Below are 26,299 nucleotides of genomic sequence, written 5' to 3'. Positions count from 1 at the left end.
TTACAAATACATATCCCAGCGGATAATTAAAAATACAGGCTACGCCGGTAAGCCCACGTAGGAGAAAAATATTATCAGCATCTTCAAAATAACACGCAAAATACCAAAATAAAATGTGCAAAATACCTTTTGTTCTATAGTGAAAAATCTAAATGTTTAAGTTGCTTGAAAATTTGCTAAACATTCAGAAAACATTTGATGCAATTTCTAAATGAGTTTGTGCATTGAAACGAGGCCTTCATTTGAAAGAATTAAATTGGAACGAGTCGCTCCAAAAGTCTCTCCAGGCGAATCTGGAGGCCGCCGCGGTGGGAAAGTGCTGGTACCTGGGAGGAAGAGCGACCGGGGAGGGGTGCTGGAGAGACGGGTAGGCCAAGGGGAAGGGTGCCGCTTGAGAAGAGGGATGCAAACAGCCGGCTTTCTCCGTGTCAAGTAAGCAGGTGTGAAAAGGTTTCCCGTCCCGCACCAGGATCGGAACAACGAGCCTGCGCAGCACCGGAGGCTGCGCCGTCTCCAGGTCCTGCAGCGCACCTTCTGCCCGGCCTCTCTTCATCTTGTAGCGGTGGTTCTGGAACCAGATCTTCACCTGGGTCGGGGTCAGGCTGAGGAGCCGGGCCAGCTGCTCCCTCTCCGGGCCGGACAGGTAGCGCTGCTGGCGGAAGCGTCTCTCCAGCTCCAGGGTCTGGACCTTGGAGAACAAAACCCTCCGCTTCTTGCTCTTTTTGCTCTTGTCGGGGTCCGAGTCCAGGGATGGGTCATCCGGCTTGGTCGAGTCGGGGCAGGCCTCGAGACTACCTTCGTCGGAAGCTGCAGAAATATATGATACAGGTTAGTCTACATCCAGCCACTTCAAATAATGAAACTAATCCAGCATCATCAACCCGTGATGGCTTCAAACATGCACTTACACATGCAAGGGCTCCGGTCGCAGTCCATCCAGGAGGCGTAGGGCGAGCTGGAGGAGCAGGAGGAGTACACGGGGGAGGACCGCGGCACTGCCTCCGCATCCTGCTCAGGCAAATCCAGGATGCTCCTGACGGAAAAACTGAACTTGGTCGGCGCAGCCATCGCGTCCCCGCAGGCAGTCCGGGTTTGGTTTTTGGTTTTTGCTTTTTGCGCAGAAATAAACAAGCACTGGAAGCGAGTCTGTCCGGAGGAGGAGGAGGAGGAGGAGGAGGAGGAGGAAAAACGCGGCGGATCCTCTCCACTTTGCGCACTGTCCCGACACCAGCTCCGTGTGCTCTGGGCTCAGTGTTTACACAAACAGCACTCCATGGGCTGCAAAGACAAGGCTGCTCACTTATATAAAGCCTCCTCCTCCGCGGAGTACCTGAATGGCTCGAGTGCTGTCACCCAATGACGGTAGGTGTGGAGGCAGAATTAAACCCCCCCCAAAAAAAAAAAAACCCTCAGAGCTTCAACAATGAGCGAAGGAAACACTCGTCATCATTACAGATTCGTCCCGTATCGTCAAACTGGGAAACAGATAATGGTAATTGTTGGAGCTGAATCACGTCTTGGGTGGCAACTGACAACAGAGCCCGTCCCATCATCACCCCCCACCCCCCACCCCCATCCCAACACCACCACCCCGCCCTCCTCCTCCTCCTCCTCCACCCTCCCTCCCCTCCCCTCCCCTCTCTCGCCCAAACAACGTGTCCAACATTTGCATACAAAGTGAGCAATTAGCCCTGATGCCTGCGAGTTGGTTTAACTAATGCGTCCATTAGAGGCGGATTAATTGCCGGCCTGAGAAATTTCGACGGTTCGTGGACGGCGGAGGATTCCCAAACGGGTACACCTGAAGATGTCCCACAGGGAAAAATCTGCCTTTTTTTTTTTTTTTTTTTGACTTTTCTGGGTTTACGACGAGACGTGTATAATGTGCTTGTAAGCAGATGTGAGTGTTTGCTACTTTAAAGCCCAAACAACTATAACTGCTCCTCTGGGCACCCGTAAGCGGACGTCGGCCTAGAAGCGGTAGAACATATAGCTCCAGACGTGCCTCATTCAGGCTCCAGCAAAGTGAGGCAATGGCTGGCCGCCGCTGACAAGGGCTGATTAATTGGTAATCGAGATACATTATCGGTAATCAATCATGCTGCAAGCATGGAACTTAAAGGGGGCACCGTGGTTTCCAATGCGCAGCTTTTCTCGTTTTAAAAAAAATGTGTCTTAACTTCAGAGTAAAACGTTTAAAAAAAAATGGATTCCTTCGTGTAGAGACCAGCCGGTCAGCCTCTACCCAAACTGACGCCTACAGGCTGACGCCTTGGCTCTTTTTTTGTCCGGCCAGACATATAAAACGCATTAAATGCAAAGCATGAATCCAGCCTTATGTGGGGGGCTGTTTTGTTTTGTTTGGTTTTTTTTTTTGCTTTCTCTCTCTCTCTCTCTCTCTTGTATTTGATATTGATATCGGCCCTTATCCACTTCAACGAGGTGCATGAGGCCGGGGAGGAGAGCGGTGGTGGACATGCTTCCCCAGTCGTCCTGGGTGGTCGGACGAGAGGGAACACAAATACATGCCAACCAGAGGAGGGGAACAAAAGGGGAAAATGTAGCCCCGCGTCCGAGACCCGTTGGAAGCATTTGTTCCAGTCAAGATTTTGCATTTGTTCAGTCCCGCAATAATGCCTGATTGACGCCCCGGCACAATGTCCTTTAACTTTGCAGGATAAATCCGAGCTTGTTCCGTGTTGTCATGGTTTTGAATGGCGCTGAATAGGATCTGGGACACTATCTACTGCTCTGCGTCTACTGCCGCCAAGTCTATAGTCCAGAGCAATATTACATGTGTGATTCGGGACGTATTAAATTCCCTTTAGATTTTCAGAGCTCAGAAAAGTCGGTGACCTGTATTATTGGCCCGAAATGCTCCGAAGTCAGCCTTTATCTCTCGTTTTCCCCCAATTGGGAACCTTTACGCGCATTACGCACCAATGTTTCCTTGGAAAACAAGCAACATTAAGCAGCTTTTGAGATCAAAAAAAAAAATTTGCTTTCACCAAAAACGGGGAGGGCTAAACCCTCCTCCCTCAAGCTTCATTTCTGTGTACACAGCAGCCTCCCAGTGGTTGACAAACACCAGCGGATTACAGTACCGCAGGTTTGCTGGAGTGGATAGTTTACAGAGAGCACTCGATTGGAGAGCAAAAACACGCAAAGGCAAAGAAAAGTCATGTCCAAAGAGCGGGAATTTTCTCAGTCCACAATGACCCAGCAGCCCCTTAATCTATTTAACACCCACAGGCTTCAACCAGAGAGGGTCCTCTGCAGCTCCCAAGAGCTCTCCACGGCCAAATATTTACTCTGTTGTTCAGCTCTCCATTCCCAATCCCGCCTCAGCCAAATGCAGATTTCCCCCCACACGGTTCTGGAGTCAGCAGCTGAACTGACAGCGGTAACACTTTAGACCTGAGCAACGAGGGGACTTGAGCGGGTGCTTTGCAGACAGAGCAGCCTTTAGTTAAAAAAAACAAAAACTGAACCACAGAAAGTGATCTACTCCAGCGGTGAAATGATATAAAACATTTGGAATGATTAAAGTCCCCCTGCACTTGAAAACGTGTTCACCTGGCAGAATGATGCATGTGCAGAGTTTGGCACCAGAGGAGTGTTTTCGCATCCATCTGCGGAAGGGCAAACCTTCTTTGCGCTCAACCTTAAGTTCTGAGTGTAACACCCGTGCATGTGAGCATGGTTTTTGACAGCTACAGCTATAGTTTGGAGGCCATTTTTGTTCCAGCACGCAACTTAGACAAAGGTGAACATGAAACCTGAAACCTCCAGTGCACCAACACTGAGAACGGACTTTTCAGAAAATTGGGAGACGTCTTGTGTCCAGCAGTTAAACCTCTGGAATGATTTTTATTTATTTTTTTATTTATTTATTTTTTTTTGGGGGGGGGGGTAATTGTATATTCTGAATTTCTCTTTGAGATAGATGGAGTAGATCTAAATTGGAGATTTTTTCGAACAAGATAATTGAACTTGCTTTGTGGGGGAACAGACATATCAGATACAAATTATTTTTCCAAGCGGCAGCAGTTTTACATGTCTCCAAACATTTCTGAGGGGGAATCTTTATAGGAGGCGATGCTTGGTAAAGCCCCTGAGTACATTTCCACATCGTTGTGTCCATACACAGGAGTAACCTAATTTCCTACCAGGATGTTTCCTGAACCCAGCTAAAAATAAAAAGGAGAGTGTTTTCTAAAAACTGTCGTCATCCAAATGAAATTACATTTTATAAAAACTTCTCAATAATCACACACAGTATATTTTCTGTGCTTTTCTTAACTGATGTTTTTGTTCTTGCTTATCCTGTTTATTTGATAGTTTGTGCTTAACTGCTTTTATTGTGAAGCTTTTTGTCATTTTAGTTTTGGAAAGTGCTTTACAATGAACTCCTAACAATAAATAAATACTTAAGGGAGTAGTTTGGCATTTTGTACTCTACATACATTGAAGTTGGGCAACTCAAAAGAGTGTTTGTTTTTTTTTTTTTATTGAAAAAATCCCAGACTCAGCAGAACCTTTGCAGTCAGTTTTCTGTAGCTAGCATGGGTGAAAAAAACTCTAGTCTACACTTACTGCCCAGCTCAGTTGCCTCTTTAATAAAACCGCCCATGCCTCATAAAAGGGCCACTTCTTCCAAACCCCTCACCTACAGTTTGTAGCTTAAGTTTTTTCTGTCTAACATTTTAAGTCTCAAGCCAAAGAAGCCAAAGGCTGAGATGATGCTGAATTCGTCGGGGTCAACGGTGCTCACGGGCGGACTGGTACTTCTTAGGCAGGATAAACTGAACTTCCCCGCGTCCCTCCATCTGGCAAACATCGATGCCAACATCAGCTACTGTCCTCTACCAACCCAACATCCGCCACGGTTCCGGTCCACCATCTGCTGACATCGACGCGACATGGCGGCTCAAACCGCGACCCCGCGGCAAAGCAGCGAAACAGACAAACCCCGGAGATGTTTATCCGATTCCAGTCTGACTGATCATTCATCACCTTAACAGCCACAATGAGCCCTCTGTTGCTCCTCGGTGCGGTGCGGTGGCTCAGTGCACCCTCATGCTCCAGCAGCTGCACCTGCCGCCGGCGTCCTCTCTCCTCTCTCCCTGTCCTGTAAAATACCATTAGCATTTTGGAAGGGGGGGGGGTAATTACTGGGCCGCCACATCACTCTCTCTGCAGTAAACCCGGGTCTTGTGAAGCCGCTTGACCGTGCAGCAGCTGTGTGTTTGCCGTTCGGCGAAAGTGTGTCAGGTTTGTTTATACGCTGCTTTGGGACCCAAACACTCAGCGTGTGCCAATGGGATTTTAGAAAGGAGAAGGTTACAAAACAGATTCTGGACCATCAAGAGGACTGTTATGACATTACTGAAATAAAGGGGGTTTGAGAGTACAAATTAAGAGTCACCACAGGTTGAACAGCATATTATACACGAGGAAAAGCCAGTTAATACAACCGATTTTAAAAAAGGAGCTCTTCACAGCTCTTCACAGCTTTGGGGAAGCCAAAAACACAATTCTATTCTTGATTTGCAATTTCCGTTCGGCTTTGAATTGATTTCATTTCAAACCTTGATTTATGTGCTCAAACATTTCATATGATTTCAGATCCCTTTAGGATAAACACATTACATTTTTTAAATGCTTTAGCCTTGAACTGAAGAGAGAAAAATAGATTTACTCGGAAGTCACAATGTTCCTTGTGAGCACTGTCCCTGCAGTGTGAAGAACGATCGATTATTTCCCCTGATTACCAAACGGCATCTTGTGAGCAGCGATCATTCGTGTCTCCAATCAGACCTACTGTATAAAAGAGTGGTAAAATATGTCAAGCTTCAGTTATCCCCCCCCCCCCCCCCCCCCGGGGGGATAGAGAGTTCAACGCAAGCACACGTAAGAGAGCGCCTCTCAAAAATAATGAAATGGCACTTACTTTTTAGCCGAGTGGTTCCCACACCTGCCATCACCGCGGCCACGTCCCCCGATACCTCGGTTGATGAGATCAGCTCTATATGGGAAGCAACAAAGCTACTGAACCGTTGAACATCGAGACAAGTGCTTAATTACTGTGTGTGTATTATTTTGTCCTCTGGCCAGAATAAAATAAAATTTAAAAAAAATCTGGAGTAGAGAGTAAAGAGTTGCAAATTGTTAGAAAGGGGATGAAATGTTGAGTCTATTGATTATAACAAGACCAATATATAAAAAAAGGCTCTTTTTGTTATTGTATTACTTACTGTGGTCATTTTTAAAGAGGACTGTATTAAACAACTCTTTCTATACAGTCTACACTCTGTGCATACGGATTCCAGCTGCCTGTATGGTCGCTGTACGCGTTGTTGTCTAAGGCCCCGTTGCAGTGATGCCACAGAAATGCTTCGGGCTAAGAAAACGCGGGCTCGCTTCGTCAGAACCGCAGATCTGCGGCTCCTGAAACTCGGATGGTGGTTACGGTTTTGCAATCTACAACGGTCAGCGGCAGAAGTCAACGGGGAATCGATGCTGTTAATCAATAAGTGACGATGTCATCAAACAGTTACAAGGAAAGAAAAAAAAAAAACCCTTCGGATTTTCTTCCCCAGTCATGTGATGGATAGAAAAACCGGCTGTGTTTGTTTTTCAAGGCGCTGAAGAGAAAGAGAAAAGGTGGAGCTGTCTGTGTTTCTGGAGGTTTCAGTGACATGGCTACTTATCACAACCCGCAGACTTTATGGCTCAATTCTGTATGGAGATAAAAGTTGTTTTTACTTTACACCTCCCAGTAAGAACAGCCCCCCCCCTCCTGTTTCATTCTTGTGCCCCACTTGTGTTTTCGTGAAAAACGCACTGTGGAAACAAAGCGACTAGAAAGAAATTTCCTCTCAGCTTAGTTCCGAGAAGGACATCGGTGATCAGGTGCCGGTCTCTCGCGAAGTACTTCCTGAACACGAAACACCCCAGTTCTGCGCGCGAACCGCACCTCGGGACCCCGAGCTGCTGTCGTCGCCGCCGCGTCGGACGTGCGCGATACTCGGTCGCCCTCTGCAGGGCGCACATCGAAGGCGACAGCGAGCCCGTTCAAAACCACGGAGGGGGGGTGAGGTTGCGGCGCCGAGCGGAGACAGGCGCAACACGGACAGTCAAGCGGCCGTTTGATCGCCTGGGTGGAAAGGGGCGTTCGTGTCAGTCGCTCCTCGTCCCTCGGCCTCGGCCCTGTGGTCTAGCCGAGGCCGGATCCGTGAACTCAAGGGGGTGAGGACTGTGTGGAGGGGTGAAGCGGGCTGCTGGTCCCTTACCTAACTGCCCTACTGAAGGGCACTGCAGCTGTTGAGAGATGGGAAGCTGCTGTTGAGCCCCCCCCCGCCCTTGTGCCTTTTTTTTTTTTTTTTACCTACAGGATCTACACGGTCGCCATCCAGACCTGTACACGAACAGGCAAAGGCCGAGTCCCCGAGGCTGCGAAAGGCCGCAGGCCACGGGCGTTTTTTCCAGTGTCTGGTCCATCAACCACTAACTTGACACGGTCGGACCCGTCGTTTGGGTCGATGGATTTTAAAGTGCCTCGCCAGTGAGGGTCAATTGAAACTGACCGGGAAAACGCAGCCCAGCACTTTATCATACACGGGAAGAGCGAAGAGCCAAAGCGGGAGGAAGGCACACAACCTTTTAAGAGAAGTATTGAAATAACTGTGCGTACAGTACTTCGCAAACGTTTCAGGCCCTGTAGATGTTTGAATTCTTGTCCATCGCGCGGCGCCGTCAGGGGGGGGGGGCGTCCGACCGGTGCCCAGTTCATTCTGCGGCGCGACGACGAGCCCGAACACACGAGCAGAATCAAAAAGAAGGCGCGAGGAGTCCCGCAAAAGATGGTCTGGCCCCCACAGAAGCCCTGGTCCCAGCATCATGGAGTCGGTCCGCTGGAACCACGACACACTGAGACGGACTAAATCCACACAAGAACTGCGGAGTTCTCAGAGAGACTCGGAGCAACCTACCTGCCAAGTAGCTTGAAAAACTGTATTTGGGAAAACTGGGGCTGTTTTAAAGACAAAGGGGGGGGGGTGATTTTGTTTTGTTCTGCATGAAGTTAACTGCTAAATAAAAAATACTTACGGCATTAGTTTTGAAACCATCCTCTATTAATTTGAAGTGCCTGAAACTTTTGCGCAATACTGACTAAACTAGAAACACAAGTAAGCACTTAAAGTGTAAAAAAAAAAAAAAAAAAGGGGCCGAATGTAATAATGATTTTACTACCAATAACCCCACCATGCATTTATAGCTGTTCGTTAGATGAACCGGTCAATTAGGACGAATAAAATATATGTACGTTACACCCTACAGACTTTTAAAATACCGTCTTACACACTAGTGATGGGCTGGATGTAACCTGGGGGGTGAAACTGTGTGAGAGCGAGGACCGGCCCTGAAATGCCCCCAAATGTCCAGCAGATGGCGCCACCGCATTTGGAATGGACCTGCTGTGCGGTTAGGGTGTGTGTCGGCAGCGTGTACCGGCGGCACCGGTGGCCCTCGGAGGACGCTGCGACCGGCAGAGACACGCAGGGAGATTTCAGAAAGTCAAGACAGACGGCGCGGCCTTCGGGGTCTTACTCTGACAATCGCCGCTAGCGGGACACATACGGAGAGATTTCCGACTCGGGGTTCCGGCCGGTTCGGCCTCCCGCTGCCCAACCACGTCCTCCGCGTACCGCGCTGCCCCCGACCCCCCCTCCCCTCCCTTGCGACCGGCCATTGACTCCCGCAGCCCCAGCACCTTGTTTGAATGTCAGGATTGCCACCCGGGGTGGATCGAGGAGGCCTCGGCGCCCACCCGGCCCCGGCGAGACCCTCGCGTCCCCGTTAGGCCGAGGGAAACGCGCCTCACGCCGCCCGACCGCAGGTCACAAAGAAAAACGAAAAGCGATTCTAATTCCTTGTTATTCCCAAGTCTCAATCGTTTATTCTCCCCGGAGTCGGGCTCCCAAACAAATAACAAAAGCAACAGAGGACCGGCTCTTTGTCACAGTTCCCACTGACATCTTACATCTGACTCTCGTCGGCCCTTGTTTGTTTATGAGGGTACTGAACTCTGGGTCCTCTCGGTAATCTAATAAGACTGCGTAAAAAACCCGACGCGCTCGCACTCGAGACCTGACTAATTACAGGAATGTTTCTGCGCTTATGCGGGGGGATCTTAATGGACGAGGAAATTCAATATAAGTCCGGTCCAGGTATGACTCAGCCGTTCCCCGGGTCTGGTGCAAAAACACGGCGGTGTGGTCTGCATCAACACCCCATTCGCACTTTTCGGCCCAAAGGAAACGCCACGTAAAAGCACAGCAAAAAAGGGAGAGCTCTCCGTTCTTTAACCCAGTGTCCCCGGTTCGGGACAAAGGGAGCTCCAAATTAGGGCGGAATGATATATGTAACGCTAATGGAGGCCAGGTGCCAGACGCGCAGATGTCAGAGTGATGTATGCTTAAAAGTGTCGTAAATATTGTTTCTTTTTTGTCCCCCTCCGCCGAAGCCCGGGGCCTGGCCTCTGAAACACGACTACATACGTCGTTAACCCGCGTTCGTCCTCATTAAGGCCGCACTAAAGTTACCGCGCCTCCCCGCCCCGCAGAAGGGCTAGACCCGCAGCAAGACCCTAATGGTGTCGCCGCCGCTCGGGCTGCAAGAGGTCAGAGTCATCAGTGCAGGTTATTTTAAAGGCGCCCGAGTGATGGCACCCCCCCCCCCCAAAGAAAAAGGAAAGAAAAGCTGAAGCCACCACACATTAAAGCTCCATATTAGTCTTATCTTATTTGTATCAGGCGGCTGCAGGCGACACCACCTCCCAAACCCAGCCTCAACCCGGATTCGTGGTGCTCTGGGGGTGACAAACTGCTGGGCCTTGTTTCTCGAGGCAGCACGGACACAGGCACGCAGGCGCACGCACGCACACCATAACTCTCCGCACGTGTGTATCTTATTGTGGATGTCAGTCAGCGAGGGGACAGTTAGTATGAGATGACAGACCTCCAACCCCCTCTGTGAAACAAGAAATCACTGCGTGTCCCCATAATAACCTATTAGTGGTGGTTTGGATTTCCCGCAAGATCATACTGGGAGCAGTAAACCGGGAACTGGGAGCGTTCTTTCTCCCCCCCCCGCCTCAACGCTCTGCTGCTTCTCTGCACGGATAATCCGAGCCCCACAGCGGCTCCGCGTCAGCGTGCTGCAGATATGAAAATCCGCCTCGCACTGTTTTTTTTGGACCACAAAGAGGAGTCGGTAGCGGATTACGGCCGCGGCGCCTCAGTCCAATTTCGCTTTCTTTTTGTCTCCTGACAGCAGATGTGTTCTGAAGTTCAGGTCCACTGATACAAAGTCATGTGTGATATCTGGTTGCAATGAATTTTACGGCGGCGATGGATCTGATTATTAGCAACAAAGCACAGCAAGTCATGGAAAATAACATGGACGGCTGTACCCTACGCCACGATAATAATAATAATAATAATAATAATAACAACAATAACAACAATAACAATGATTATAATAACAACAATAATAATAATAATAATAATGATAAAAACAACAATAATAGCAAGTCATTGAAATAATAAATAATAATAATAATGATAACAATAACACAACCAATAATAATAATAATAATAATAATAATAATAATAATAATAATAATAATAATAATTGTTATTATTATTATTATAATCATCATAATAAAATAATAGATAACAACAACAACCATAAATATAACAATAATAAGGGGATTTGACTCTTGAAAAATAGTTTGATTATTTTTAACTTTCCAGTTGAGTTGTTATAGTTGTTGCCTCCATTAACCTACAGTTTGGAAACAACTTCATCGCCCACGATTTCCGCGACAGATAAAGGACGTTAATCTTTTCATTAACATGACAGAATATTACCTTTTTTTTTTTTTTAAATGTTTAACCTCTGAAATTATGTTTTGATCAGCCTGTTATTTAAGACTCCTTGTGCGATGGTGGGACGAAGCACCCAGATCCTTTATTCAAGTGAAAGTAGCGATACCAAAGCGCAGAAACGCTCTGGATGAAAGTAAAAGTCGCGCGTTCAACAATTAGAAAGTAAAAGCACAAGAGAATAAGCATCAAAATATAGCGACTGTAGCAAAAGTAAAAGTGCTGATTGACTTCCTGCATCACTGGACTCTAGCTGTAGCCCCCCTCCCCACCCAGGACCAATACAGCCTTATCTTGACCTATAATAACACATCGTTATCTATTTGTTGGTTATATTTTGTATCAATAATCCCAAAATCTGCAAACTAACTAGCAGGCCCAACCTATCAAATGAAAGTCGCGGGGTAAACAGTGCAATGTTTGTGCTTTACAGGGACATAGCGGGACCGGGGGGAAAAACCCAAAGTACGAGAACCTCGGAACCGTTCTTGCTTTTACGTGCGTAAGCTGCGCGTCGTGTGATGGCGGATCTGGCGGGTTTTTTTTTTTTTTTTTTCATCCACCTGATGAAGGTCTGAGCGATTCGGTTTGTTTCTTTGTGTCTCGGGCCTCTTTCATCCCGGCCTCCCGCGCTCCGACTGAGAAAGACACGCTGGGCATCTCAGATATCGCTACGAGTACACAGACGCTGAATTAAACCGGCGGAGGAAGGATGTCCGTGACCTGCCTCTGCTGAGTTGACCGAGAGGCGGACTGGAGTTGTTGGAGGCTGAAGGAGAAGGCGGAATCCACTCCCTCCATCACCATCACCACCATCATCATCATCACCACCACCACCATCATCACCATCATCAGCTAAATGCTCGTGACAGGCGCTGAATGAAAATACAAAATATAATACTAAACCAAAAGGGGGAAAAAAAATTAAAAAAAAAAAAGAGAATTTCACGGTTTAACGTTTCCATCCTGGCTCGACATTTCACGAGTGAAATGATTCCAGTTTCCGACCAGAAGGAGAAAGCAGCGTTACTGTTATCATTTGCCTCGATGATCTCGTCGCACATTCGCATCAATTCGGTTATTTTAACTGTAATTCTATCGGGAAGAGGGACGAGATTTTTTTTTTTTTTTTTTTTTTGGGATGCGACTGATTGTGACAAAAGACCAACCGAAGGTCGATTCTGGTTTGTTTCAGTTGCTGGAGCCATGACCAGCCTCGTCATTTACCATCGCATCATGGATCATACTGAACCCCGGCGGGGGGAGAAAGGGGGGGGGGGGCGTAGATGCGAAAATACAGACCGTCCTTTCTACTAGTTCGATCAGACCCGATCGAAATAACTGATGCAATCAGATTTTGTTTTTTTTTCTTTTTCTGTTTACCTGTTTCGTATCTTAGTTGACACCAGCCAGCACCAGCCCCAGAGACAGGCAGCCTTGTGGTTGTCTGTGCTGCCCCGCGTCCTTCATTGGGGCGAAAACTGCTGAGGAAAACAAAACAAAGCAAAACAGAACAAAACAAAAAAATGTTTCCTCGTGTCTTCACTTGCTGAACAAGTGGAAATTAAAAAAAAAGAGGGTGGTTAAGTGACTTTGCTCACACATGAAGAGGATAGCTGAGGTGGGAGTGCCGGTGCCCTCACGCTTTAGAGACGTTTCTCAAGTACAGCGCTGAGGGGTAAACAAACTCAGGTGGATCTGAAGCAGTTTCTTGGTCCCTCTGGCGAAACCTTTGCGGAGCGGGAGGGCAACGCAAAGATGGGAGCCGCCGTGCGGTTGATAAATGTGGACATCCGGCACTGCAACGGGATCAGACGCCTTTTCCCGGGAGAGGCCTGGACAGGGCGATTCATTTCCCCTGCGAGCGGATGAGGGTGCTCGTCTCTGATAAGCGGGTGAACTATGACCCGCAGCTCTGAGGACAAATCAGAGAAACGGATGCAGGTTCTCTCCCATTATTTTACATTTTTTGACGATGCACAGTTTACATATTTACCTGGAATCGACTGTGAGGCCTGAGATATTCATAGACGGATTCCTGCCCTTTAAAAAAAAATTCGGGAAAAGAGAACACTATTCTAAAAGAAAGAAAAAAGGGGCAACACACACACACACACACACAAAAATGAATCTGGCCTACACGCTTCTTCCATCATCTTGAGTAAAACAGGAACTCTCTCGCCATAAAAAAAAACAAAACAATTGTGACCGAAGCGAAAACGCTCACATGTAAAAGTGCCAACCTCCAGACAGCAGAGATACAGTGTCTTCAGCTTCCCCATCCAGCTGGGACGAGGGGTTGCGTTTGCTGCACAGATTCCACAGAAGGGGAAAACAGAGCAACAAGTCTGTAAACGAAGAGACCAAGAAAAAAAAAAAAAGACAACATGAATACAGATAATCCGACGTGAGAAATGTTAAGAGAAACGTTGAGATTGCGGTTACGTTTAATCACACACACATTTAGGGCTCCGTTATCTTGCAATCAAAAAAAAAAAAAAAAAGGGTTCAACTGCATAATTGGAATTATTCTTGCGGGTTTATAAAAACGTAGCAGAGCTTTATTAGGAGCGGGAGGCTGGTGATGTTGGGGGGAGGCTGCAGGTCGCTCTGCCGCGAACAGGCCAGAGAAAGTCAGAGAAGCTCAGGTGTGTGTCAATATGATATTACCGACAACCTGTAGATTATCCAGACACAGAGACTGTGTCATGGAGAAGCTGCATTGCAAATTTTTTTCTTCTTTTTTGTGGGGGGCAAATAAACCGTAGAAGCGCCAGACACACAGCAGGGCTGTGTGTGTGTGTGTGTGTGTGTGTGTGTGTGTGTGTGTGTGTGTGCGCGTGTTTGAAATAGCCGAGTCTTCATTCATCTGCCTGCTGCACGTGTGGCCGCAACTGCACCTTAAAGACCAAAATGCAACGGTGTTTAACCACTTCGTGTAGACGCCGCTTCGTCCTCGGCTGCGAGCGCGAGCGGCGGACGACACCGTGGGTCGACGCGTGAGACCTTTATGGTGGCAAAGGCCCGCTGGCGCAGGGCAGGTAACGAGCGGGGAGGACAAGCCCCGCCGCCGTCCATCTCTGGATCCAGAGAAGAACAGCATGAGATGAGGGAACCTCCAGCCTCCCGGAGGGAGCCATCGCCGAGGCTCCGAGTCCCCCGTTGCACAATTTGTCTCGACTAGTGATGCGTTTCCTTCGCAGACGGCATGAAGGCTTCAATTCGACATGGACGATTTTTTTTTTTTGGGGGGGGGGCGGCTTGTGAACAGTGCAGGGCGTGTGACAGCCATGTAGAGTCTGGAAATCATGCGTGGAGGCCTGTTAGCAGTGGCGTGGCGCTCACGGAAAGACGGGGGGGGGGGGGGGGGGAAAAAGAAAGAAGGAATTTCAGCCGAATAAACATCAGTAGCACTGATAGTTATTAAAGACTGCTTATACATTTGGGCTGCGCACGGAATACACAGCTTGTGTTAAATACTCCATCCGCTTCAAGGTCAACATACAGCATCTTGACCGGATAATGACAAACATGTGAAGCTTCTTTACTCTTTACTCCCCCTTAACGGCCCCCATTTGATTAAAAAATATTATTACTGTTAATAAAAAAATAATCATAAATAATAACAACAATAATAATAATAACAATAACAATAATAATCGCTGTGATCGGATCTAGCGCAATCGTTTTCTGACTTTAAGGGAATTTCCAACGATAATTTCAGAAATCTGCCGTCATTTATTTCAACCAGCGACTGAGTGTTGATCATTTCCAGTTGTTGTGTGATGTCAAGAATCGGATAAACACCTATGAAAAACGGTGAGGGCCCGCGCTGTGCCCGCAGCACGGCGTCCGACCTCAGGTTGCATTGTATCACGGAAAAGGGGGGAAAGGCGCGCGACCCGGCCAGTTCTGGAAAAGGCTGAAGATGGAGCAGCTCGCGGGGACCTTTGATCCCTCGCTGCTGACCTTTTGGTTAGTTCAGCCACCGGAGGCGTCTCGGTGGAAGCAAGTTGAGCACGTTTCCCCCCACGGTAAACATTATCCTTGACGCATTAGTGGCCCGGGAGCTGAGCGGGGTTTTGCAGGTGGGCGCACAAGCGGCGATACGGTGGTGCATTTCTATTCAAAAAAAAAAAAAAAAAAAAAGAAAGGAGTCAACTAAGACCCCCAGTCCGTCGTCTTAAGGAAACTAACCCTTCATGTAAACAAAATATCTCTAGGAAAAGCGCTGATTTACGCCTCCTCCAAAGGCCCGTCTGACTCGTATTAGCGTTGAGGCGCTCACTGTAAATCCGGGCAGTTCCAGAGATTTACGCCCTCCCGTAAAGGTGGGAAAACGAAATGAAAAACGGGAATAGCCGTCCGCTCTCCGGTGCCCGGCCCGCGGGGCTGAGCCTGCTGAAGCAAACACCGAGGAATCCTCTGTGTACATTCGCGGGGAGCCTCGGTGTTCGACGCCAGCAGAGGTTTCCTACACAATATTCCTAATTGCGCCGTTTGATGTTTACACGCACGTTGATCCCTTCAGGTTCCTCAGAGATGAAGGTCAGTCACGCGCCGTGGCCTTCTTCTTTTTTTTCTTTTTTTTTTTCCTTTTTTTAAATATGAAACGAGAAAAACCCAAAGCGTGAGTCAGGACGGTGACAGAGCGAAGGCGCAAGGTTGTGGTGTGTGTGTGTTTGTTTCTCGTGTCGGGAAGTAACAAATCTTCCTCAGTGCTTTCAAGTGGGGTCTCTGTGCAGCCGGTCCATTCCTGCAGAGGTGGCACAGTTAGAAAATAACCCCCCTTTTCAAGGTGTCGTTCTGCAGACTCCGAGCCTCACGGGTAACTGTGTGGAGGTTAGAAACGTAGAGGGGAATTTCTTTATCATACAAGAGCTCTAGGATATTTGCACATCTTTAACGCGTGCCGTGCGTAATTGGCAAAAACAGAAGGCAGCATTTGGCCCGTCCAGCGAAAAAGCCTCAACGCAAATCAAATGGACTTATAGTTTGAAACGGTAAAGATAAAATTATTGAGCTAAAATAACACCTCAAAGTGTGTCGTCCCTTCCACGCAGGCCTAAATAAATCAAACAATAATTATTTTAAAATTGGCACAAGGGTTAAATCTGGCGGCGGTTCAGCGCTGCCATTTGTTTTCAAACGACATGACCAGACAGTGTCTCTCCAGAAGCTAAACACGTTTGCCTTTATGATCGCCTCGTTCTCAGCGACACATCATCCAGCGAGAGGATTCTGTTTTCAGCGTCTTGTACGTGGTGCAGCGGCCGATGCTTGACGCGCAAGGGAGACACGGAGGGCGATAATCCCCTAGCGCACGGGGATACGGTTTACCCACATCACCGAGCCAGTGACACTAGTCAAGACCGAAATCCTTCATTTCCTCCCATTTCCCTGACGATGCACTTTGAAAGGCCGAGATGGAGGGTTGCCTGGTGGAGCCTAAAGTCACCCAAAGTCAGGTTTTCCACCTTTTTGTCTTCCCATTAGAAGTTTATTTTGAAAGGATGGATCCCTGCTATAAAAACGAGAGCACAAATACAATTACTGGCAACTAAACGTGGCGTTAAAATGCACACATTTACGCGCTTTTCCGGAAATAATAATAATATTTTTTTCAGAAAATATTTCCTTGTTATGGTCGCCCTCTGGAGTTTTTTTTTTTTCCCCGTCTCTTTATTTATTGCAACATCTAAGTTGAAAAGGTGAAGATCTAATCCAAAATCTTGATATTGCATTATACTCACCCTGTCTGTCTCAATAACAAACGCATTCATGGTGGTATATCCCCAGCTTTGCTTTCTGATGGGAGAGAGCAGGACGAGGAGGAGGACTGGGGGTGGGGGTGGGGGTGGGGGGTTGGGGGTGTGGTGGTGGTGGCGGTGGTGGCGGCGGCGGGGGGGTGGGGTCTCTGTGGACTTGTCATGTCAAACTTTTGGACCAATGGCGACTCGGCGCTGTGCAATCTCGACCGTCTATTGGAGAGCCGAGCCAATCAGCGGGAGAGGAGTGTTGGAAGTCCGGCCTCCTGATTTCAACAGATTGAAATGTAAGCCTGTCTCCAGCGCCGTCAGGAAACAGATCGAGAATTTTGTCCCTCTTGTTCCTTATCGCACAAGAAGATTTTCTTGGACGCGGTTTTGGACAGTGGACACGCTGGACGCGGAGCAGGATCCACGCAGGAGGCACAAACCGGACACCGTATTCTTCATTTGCGGTTTTAACACGATGGGTGAGTTCAGCGTTGAGTCGGTTTTTTTTTTCTCCCCTTCTTCTTCTTCTTCTTCTTCTTCTCCTTCTTCTTCTCCTTGTCAGGGATGAAGCGAATGGTCCAACGTCCGGCGGCAAAGTGGGGGAAATGTGGCGAGATATATTGTCCGCCTGTGATGTTGTGACCGGTCGGTTTCGCTGTTAGTCCGGTGGGGAGAAACCAGCGGACGGAATTTATTCCGTGTGTCAGTTACGCGCGACTTTTGGCATCGGGCGACCTGGCATCCGCGCGAGGTTGAGCCTTTCCGCGCGACAGCCATCAGTCAGCTTTCAGTTGAGAACTTTTCACCCGACTCGACGTGGTAAAGTTTTGTTTTGGGGGTGACCGGATTTTTGCTAAATTCACTTGAAACTCTACAAGTTGCAACCTTCGCGTAAAGCCGGATTTTGAAGCAAACTAAAAAAGACGTATTAAAGAATTTTGGTTATACAATGGTTTTAGAAACGGCCAAAACTTGGCATAACTAGATTAAAACACAGTTCAGGACTTAACATATTTGCTCTATTTGACTGGATACAATTATATTCGTGGTAAGAAATACAAAACCTTACGAATAAGCCTTTTAACCCGGGTTATTAGAAATCTGTGGTGGGCCTCGGTTTGGTTATCTAATCGCTGATCATTGTTCTGGTATTTTGTGTGTTTGTTTTTGACACCAGAGCCAGCCTTCGGTGAGGTGAACCAGCTAGGCGGTGTTTTCGTGAACGGCAGGCCGCTCCCGAACGCCATCCGGCTCAGGATCGTGGAGCTGGCCCAGCTCGGGATTCGACCCTGTGACATTAGCAGACAGCTGCGCGTCTCCCACGGCTGCGTCAGCAAGATCCTGGCCCGCTACAACGAGACGGGCTCCATCCTCCCGGGGGCCATCGGAGGCAGCAAGCCGCGGGTCACCACACCCACCGTGGTCAAGCACATACGGACATACAAGCAGAGAGACCCGGGGATTTTTGCCTGGGAGATCCGGGACAGGCTACTCGCCGACGGGGTTTGCGACAAGTTCAACCTCCCCTCCGTCAGTTCCATCAGTCGGATCCTCCGCAACAAGATCGGGAATCTGTCCCAGCAGAGCCAGTACGAGTCGGGCAAGCAGCCGCCTCACCCGCCGCCACAGCCGACCTTACCCTACAACCACTTATACTCATACCCGACATCCAAAGTGCCCACTCCCCCTGGCATGCCCACCCTTCCCGGACACATGGCCATGCACAGGATATGGCCTTCCTCGCACTCTGTAACAGATATTCTGGGGATACGGTCTATTACAGAGCAACAAAGTAAGAATGGCTGCATGGAGAGCGGTTACATTTGTTTATTGCACGACATTTATCCAACTTTTGAAGGGGTTTTGCGCGCAAGAGTGCGAATGTGCGTGTGTGTGAGAGAGAGAGCGAGGGGGGGGAAGGGGGGGAGACATTATTTTTCCATTTTAGTTAATTAAATGGTTTCTGTGGGCCTCGAAAAGTATCGTTATAAACTCACAGGCCTCTATGGAGAGAGAGAGAGAGAGAGAGAGAGAGAGGGGAAGAGGGGGAGAGAGAGAGAGAGGGAGGGAGACAGAGAGAGACAGAGAGAGAGAGGGAGAGAGAGAGAGGGGGGGGGAGAGGGGGAGAGAGAGGGAGAGCTTAAATGCCATTTGACCTGCCAGCTGCAGCCTGGTATCAGCAAATGGCGCATGAATAACGCGCCAATTTCTTAAGTCATTTCTAACCCCGAGCTTCAAATGCGTACACGTGACACACGAAACGCTCTTAAAAAGTGGCTTGCTATTTATCCGCCATCCCATGAGATCACGTAGGCCTGCTGATATTGATTTGTAAAGGGGAGGCAGGTTAGTTCAGAAACAGATGGTCTGGCTCACAGTAATAATTAAGAGGCGGATGTGGAATATTAGAGGGACAGCGGAGGGAAAAGGCGGCGAGATGAAGTGCGCTGAGTGTTTGCCATGACTTGGAACCAGACATTTTGTGCAGGGGCTGCGAATTCAGCAGGTTTTAAGCGTGAGATTCGGGCCTGGGAGAGTCAGCTCACATTAAGATAGACTTACTGCTGCTAGTGTTGTGTCCGCGGTAGCCTACGTGTGTGTGTGTGTGTGTGTGTGTGACATGCAGGTAGGACCCAGATAACCTGGGCCCTGCGCTCACCAAGACCACAACTGTTTTGGAAACAGTGAAACAGGATCCGGCATAAATCAGTGTTAATGGTCGGCTCGGTGTTGTGAAAGGGATTTTCTGAGAGCCTGTTTTCCAGAAGGCAGGAGGGGAAAGTCCTGTCAGGTCCACCGCGAGTAGTCCCCGCTGTCAGGATTCACGGCGACCGCGCGGAAACGCGCCCCGGCTCCCGCTCCACTTCCACCGCCACGCGAAAAACCTAACTCGGCAATCTAAACAATATCAACGAGAAATCACAGGGGGAGGAATGTGTTTTGAAAAGGCTGCCTTCATAAACAATTCATGCATTTCCAAATTATTAGCAGATGTTTGTGGCAGGTTTTTTGAACGCTGGGTTACGTTAAGTTTTAAGTAGACTTGGTGAAGTTAGAGCCCATTTGCACCTAAACGATTTCATCAGTCAGATTATTTACAAAATACATTTGGAACTTATGGAAAATGGCAGCTAGTAGTATGGAAAATTAAGATAATATGTGCAGGCGGAATATAATAAAGCGTTACTGATTTTACATGTCTTACTTGACGCGCTTCGGGCAAAGCACAATGTGGGCCACAGGGAGTAAAACGCTGCGGATGAATTCAAGACCATTCACCAAAAATACATTTTCAAGATGTACCAAAAAAAAAAAAAAGAAGCTATTTAATAGCTTTGCTGGGGTTGCTTTTCCCCAGTGCAAACTCCGGGAATCGCGTAAGATATAACATCCATCACGCACAAAGGGAGGGAGACGGTGGAAGTAAATCTAATTTGTCCCCGACAGGAAGCCGCCTCGGTAGAGCGTCCCCGACCCACCAGAGAGTCGTCTCACTTATAACCATCCTGAACCGGGCCCCACTCTGAACTCCGGGACGAGCCAAAACATTTACTTTCACTCAGGCCAAACGCGTATTTCTTTAAGGCAAGTGGGAGGGGAGGGGAGGGGGGGGGCATATAATTTCACCTTTTCTCAACAGTCAGTGTTTCTCAGTCAAAGTCCTTCACAGAGAAATGTGAGGCCCGACCAGGTGTAATGATTAATGGCTCAGGAAAATTCCCGAAACGAGATAAACCTTCTCAATGCGCCAAATTTAAGACGGTATCATCTCACTTGCAGGTAATTACACAGAAAAAGAAAATCTAAATCGAGTTTCAGAATCAGATTAGATACATTTTCTTAGATACTAAAACTGGTATTTTTTGTTAAAGTGATCAAGAATAGAAGTTTTATAATATATATTATATATATAAACTTTACACACGCGAAAGCCCGTTGATATCTGAGCTATTTGTGGGTGAAATGATAAATGACCGAGCTGTAGTGCAAAATGTCACAGGGTTTATTATGTCTCAGGCAACCTGGCTAATCTGGGCCTGATGTTTGGATGAGAAGCAGCGTCTTGTGCGGGGTCTTTTTTTTTCTTCTCTCCCCTAATCTAAAAAAAAAAAAACAAAAAAAAACCCTCCCTGACTATCCTCTCTTCTCTTTTTCTCTTTCTCTTTTGCCCCCCCAGTTAGTGACAGTCCATCCTTTTCCAGCGCCAAACTAGAAGAATGGAGCGCTATAAACAGGACTAATTTCCCACCAGCAAGCTCTCCACTAGTCAATGGCGTGGATAAACCGCATTTAGAACCTGAAGCAAAATACACACAGGTAAAAAACGGACACCTCTCTCTCTTTTTTTTTTTTTAACCTCAATTGCAGCAAAAGTAAAAAAAAAAATAAAATAAAAAAACAGACTCCTGGCAATCAGGCTAGTCATCTAACTGCAATCATTTTTTTTTATTATTATGATATTTTAATAATTATGTGGCCTGGAAATTTTCCCCTTTCACAGCACTACTGCGCTCCTTCAGTTGGCGAGCTGGGTGCATTTTCTTTTTTTAATAATATCTTATTATTTTTTATTTTGGCTTTACAAGGTGCACTTCCTGTAGGTCCTGCTGCACGGTCGGTGCTTTTATGAATCATTACGGTGTAAATGATTTCGTAATTAGTAGGTCGAGAGTTTTGGAGGGCCCAGTTATTCTCTTCATTTTTATTTTCCAGCTTGTTGGGCTCTTGAAATTGATCGAAACGTGCTTAACGATCAGAAACTGGTTGGACTCATAAAAAAAAAAAAAAAAAAGGCAAACTAATATATAGTCTGTTTTCGTTTTCCTAGTAAATTATTTTTGTATTTTAATGGGTTGGTTTCAATGCTGTAGTCCATTCAAAGGTTGGAGCCAAGACACTGAACTGCAAAGACGGAACATTGACCTCTGCACAGTTTGTCTTATTCAGGTTTTTGTTTTTTGCTAGAAAAAAAAAAAAAAAAATCAGTAAATACTAAAATTTTGTTTTGAGGCAACTGTCGTGCAGGCGTAAACGTTCGGGACATTACTTGGGTTTTTTTTTTTTTCTTTCTTTTTTCGCCGAGTTCTTCAACATCGAAAGACAATCATGAAATAGCAATATCCAAAATGAAGCAGGACCGAGAATAATATCGAGGCATCGACGACGAATTTCACACACTCACTATATACACGAATATTTTAATATTATTCATATTAAAGGCTGAGGACTCGCCCTTCGTATAAATTACAGTCAGAATTGTCTCTATATCAATTAGGTTTTTTATGTATTTAATTTTTTTTTGGTCTGTACTTTTCTGTCCAGATCTCGTCGTAGTGTCTCTGAACGTCTCCTCACGGGCTTTTATTTTTTGCGTTTTTTCTAAAGAAGGTAACAAATGAAAGGCTGTGATGACATCAATGTGTGCGTGCTCACGCATGCGTGCTTGCCCCCCCTCTTATTTTGACAGGGCGTGTGATTCTCGCTACAGACTAACAGCAACAATAATAATCATTTTCATGCCGCATCGTTTGTTGGGCCACTTTCGTTTTTTTTTTTTTCGTGCTCATCACGCAGAAAAAAAAAAACTTTCGAGACCGGGAGCGTTCGAAGTCGCGGCAGCGACGAGCGGACACACCGAGGGTCTGAGCGGTTAAGCCAAGCGGCTACGCAACAACAAGGGCCGTTAAATGCAGAAAATAACACGTCTATAAATGACGGAGTTTATTACGTGAAAAACAAAGAATGGTAAAGCGAGTGCTGTTGCACCAGAAAAAAAAAAAAAAGCAAAAGAAGAAGAAGACTGGGGACTGACCGAGCCTCTGTCACTCAGATTTTGTGCAGGCGTCTAGTGCAGCCTGCTGAACTCTAATGTTCGTCTGCGTTTGGGAGACAGAGACTCGGTGAAGTGTCGCGCAGTGATCGCGTTAAAATCTCACGGGGGCTGAAAGGCCCCGAGGTTTCCAGGCTAGATGTCATTTGTTTTCCCCCTCCCCTGTATTTTTCTAGGTACAGGCCTCATTTAAAAAAAAAAAAAAAAAAAACACAACAAAACATTTTTCTCTGTCGGTGCAAAGTTAAAAGTTTCAAACGGGACACTAAAACCTTTTGTCAAACATTAGAAGGCCTACATCAAAAACACACACACACACACACACTCACACACTCGCCTCTGTGTATAAGGCCAAACGCTGCGGTTGGCAACATGTGGCCTATGTGCGCTGCTCAGAGGGCAGCGCGGACAGAGGCACCCATGGGACCCTCAGGTTTTTCTCTGGAAGGAGAAGAGGAGGAGGAGGAGGAGGAAGAGGAGGAAGAGGAAGCAGTAGCATCAGTAAAATAAATTCAAAGTTAAGTCACGAGCCCGGCCCACGCGGCGACTCGGAGCTGAAATCCGATTATGTTTCGAGAAAGCGGATCGAAACAGTCACTAAAACGTACTTCGCGTAAAACGTCTCATCTCGTCCAAGATGGCTGTTGCCGCCGGGATTAAAATGCGTCTGAATATTTGGACGTTTTCACGATCGATTCGAAGTAGAAATAGTGGGATCAGAGCGCGACAAGGCGAGTCCCCCCCGCCCCCCCCCCGAGCTGTTATGATTTGCATGAATTGCGTCAGGGGGCGTTTGTTGTTCATTGATTCGAAAAGGGCACCAAAACACCAACACCAACCTCATTCTTAACGTCTCCGGATCAACAAACGACGCAGCTAATTTATTATAAAAATGCACGAGACCATTGGGACCACTTTAAATGCAACACCCAAGATTTGCGGGTTGTGTTAGAAAAATGTGCTTTCAGAGATCTGCTCTGAAGTAAATCTTTAAATTCTGAGATACAAATATATTCGGTCGGACAATGGGTGGTGGACAAAATAACAGGTACACCTAAACAAACGATGCAGGCTGCCACAAATACACCCTCCGTAAACCTTTTAAATTTTTGTTGACTTTGTGTCAGAAAGGTGTTGATTCGAGTCTGTGGTCATTTCTGAGGCTGTAGTTAGTGGTGTTCTTTTACTAGTGGTTTCCTGTCATTTTGTATATGTGTATGCACTGTAGGGCCTGTGTGTGTGTGTGTATGCATGCATGTGTATGTATACATGCCTGTGTGTGTGTGTGTGTGTGTGTGTGTAAGCACTGGAGTTGAATGTGTTACATGTTGTGCTTTTCATTAGTGGACGATGTGATTTGCTTTGGAAAAATGTTCAATTACACTAAACGATTTAAGTGAAAAACAAAGAAAAACAAAAAGACAAAAAAAACCATGATTTTAAACAAATGCCAAAAACCGGTATAAGATTTTATGAAATAAGCTGCAGTGTCATTGAGCCACACGAAGACACACAAACAAACACAGACTGGGACACCCACAGTCACCCATCACAGACCCACAGACACCTACAGGCGCTTGTGTACACACACACACACAAAACCAGTTCTCTCTCTCTGGTTATGTTTTACAATCACCGCAAATGTCAGTTTAGAGTACAATTTTTCATATCTATTTTAGAAAAAAAAAAAAAAAACAAAAAAAAAAAAAAAAAAACAGCCTGCGTCTCTGCCAGTTGAGCCGGTCTATGAAAATAAGTCAGAGGGACAGAAAAGATCCCGATTGTAGAAATAATTCTCAGTAGTCGCAGACCACCCAGGAACAGAAATTCGGCCTCCCTGTTGAAATGCTTTGGTGAATTCCACAAGTTAAGTCCTGTCGCTGTGCCAGAGAAGTAAAGCCCATTCATGCTTCATACTCCATGCTCGCCTCATTCTCTATCATATTTCCCCTCTTCCTGCCCTTTCACTCTCAATCTCTCATGACATCTGTTTCGTGGCGCCCCCAACCACCCTGTCTCCCATCGTCTGGCGTGGTGTGTCAACGCTGCCGGAGAAACGTCCAGTTTCGGGTGGAGAACTAGCCCCATATAAAGATGGGCAATCATGCATGTATGGTTTTTATACACGGTTAATATGTTCCAGGGGCATGAGAGCGCATAATTGATCATTCGTACTTTCATCAGAATTGGGAAAATGGGGTTTTTTTTTTTTTAATGTGGTGGCTGTGAAGTTAGATTTTAAGTCTCTGCTGTTTAAAATTCAACAGTCTCTCGTCCTTTCACTTTCTTTACAGCTTACCTCAGGTTTTTTTTTCCTATTGCTCAGCTGCTTTTGTGTGTGTGTGTGTGTGTGTGTGTGTGTGTGTGTGTGTGTGTGTGTGTGTGTGTGTGTGTGTCTACCTGGGCTGGAATCACTAAATAACAGTTTAAAATTTGAAGTCTTACTTCTCAACGGTTTCGGCAAATCTTTTTTTTTTCCTCCCCCCCAAGTCCGAGGAAAACCAAAAAATGAAAATGACTAACTGTGATTTCTGCAGTTACCTTTGATACAAATCTTCACCTAATCTTCTCCTTTTTTTTTTTTACCCTGTCTTTCGTTCCCAGACGCCGAGTGGATTGCCCACAGTGAACAGCTATGTCACAGCACCCAGCATCCCTCCTTACCACCCTCCCACCCAAGTGTCACCCTACATGGGGTACAGCGCCACCACGTCGGCCTATGTGACCGGACCCACATGGCAGCCGGCCAGTGGCAGTGCTCTATCTCCCCACAGCTGTGACATCGCCACCCCTCTGGCCTTCAAGAGCATGACAGCCAGCCGGGACGCCATCCACCCGGTCGCCGCCTCGGCGCTGTGAAGTCGGCTCCACAGACTGATTGGGGGGAGAGAGAGAGAGAGAGAGAGAGGGAGAGAGCGGGAGGGGGAGAGGGAGGGGGTGGGGGGTGGGGTGAGCGAGAGATGGCGAGGACAGTAGACACCAAGTCTGTCCCCTCTGGCTTCATTTCATTCCCACTGCCTCCTTTCTATGAAGGACTCGGCCCCCAGGACCCATATTTGTGCCGTTCTGTACGTGACACCCCCCTCCTCCTCCCCGCTACACACAATCAGACCAAAGACACACGAGGAATTAACAGTCCGTCCAAATTTTTTTACGACAAACTCGTTGTCTGAAAGAACTTGCAGGACAGGTGTACTGAAGGACTGATGCATGACTGCTACTCCATCCATCAACACAATTCCTCTCAGATTCTTTACTGTACACTTCTGCAAATTTCTTTGGGCCAAATGTGGTAATGTATAACTCCATGAATAAGCAATCAAAGAAGAGGGAAAACAACAACTTTGCATTAGTGTTTCAGGGTGCTTTTTATTGCTATTTTTTTTTTTTTTTTGTATGTTTGTATGCTTTTTGTTGTTGTTGTTTATGTTTTGATAAAAGTAACTGTCCTATGGTGCATTGTTTTCCCACTTCTCTAAAAATGTAGCCTATGCAAGAGCTCCAGAGAAGTTTATTTATTAGATAAAGGTACGTTGAATGAAGTGCAATTAGCCTTACAGACAGCATGGGAACCTCCATGCACCTTTAGACAAAATTGGCATTTGGTCTTATGTTGGAGTCTAGAGCATTATCAATTGACAAATGTTGCACAATGAAATTGAATGTATCTTATTAAATTGTTTGGCTGTTATTGGTCTTCATGAAGTTTGCCGGTTGTTTGGGGCTAACCCTCAGCACTTTTTATTCTGAGAACAGAT

General features: G+C 46.9%; 2 protein-coding genes and 1 long non-coding RNA gene across 3 annotated transcripts; 1 reads left to right on the top strand and 2 right to left on the bottom strand.

Moving 5' to 3' along the window:
- Positions 1-226: 226 nt before the first annotated feature.
- Positions 227-1,085, bottom strand: nkx2.9 (NK2 transcription factor related, locus 9 (Drosophila)). Its single transcript, XM_040137950.1, has 2 exons — positions 909-1,085; positions 227-807 (listed from the first exon to the last, which is right to left on the bottom strand). The coding sequence occupies exons 1-2, from the start codon at positions 1,066-1,068 to the stop codon at positions 239-241; spliced, it is 729 nt and encodes a 242-aa protein (XP_039993884.1). The 5' UTR covers positions 1,069-1,085; the 3' UTR covers positions 227-238.
- A 3,959-nt stretch (positions 1,086-5,044) lies between these two features.
- On the bottom strand, positions 5,045-12,431 carry LOC120795586. Its single transcript, XR_005708256.1, has 3 exons — positions 12,336-12,431; positions 5,954-6,028; positions 5,045-5,131 (listed from the first exon to the last, which is right to left on the bottom strand). It is a non-coding gene; the product is annotated as an uncharacterized LOC120795586 (long non-coding RNA).
- A 4,616-nt stretch (positions 12,432-17,047) lies between these two features.
- On the top strand, positions 17,048-25,419 carry pax9 (paired box 9). The gene is made up of 4 exons (XM_040137595.1): positions 17,048-17,190; positions 17,889-18,503; positions 20,889-21,028; positions 25,146-25,419. Exons 1-4 carry the CDS (start codon positions 17,187-17,189, stop codon positions 25,398-25,400), a joined length of 1,014 nt encoding a protein of 337 aa, XP_039993529.1. The 5' UTR covers positions 17,048-17,186; the 3' UTR covers positions 25,401-25,419.
- Positions 25,420-26,299: the final 880 nt, after the last annotated feature.

The sequence above is a fragment of the Xiphias gladius genome, chromosome 10 (assembly GCF_016859285.1).
Source record: "Xiphias gladius isolate SHS-SW01 ecotype Sanya breed wild chromosome 10, ASM1685928v1, whole genome shotgun sequence".
Classification (NCBI taxonomy): Eukaryota; Metazoa; Chordata; class Actinopteri; order Istiophoriformes; family Xiphiidae; genus Xiphias; species Xiphias gladius.
Note: the sequence above shows the minus strand (reverse complement) of the source record. Positions and strands in the feature narration are given on the sequence as shown.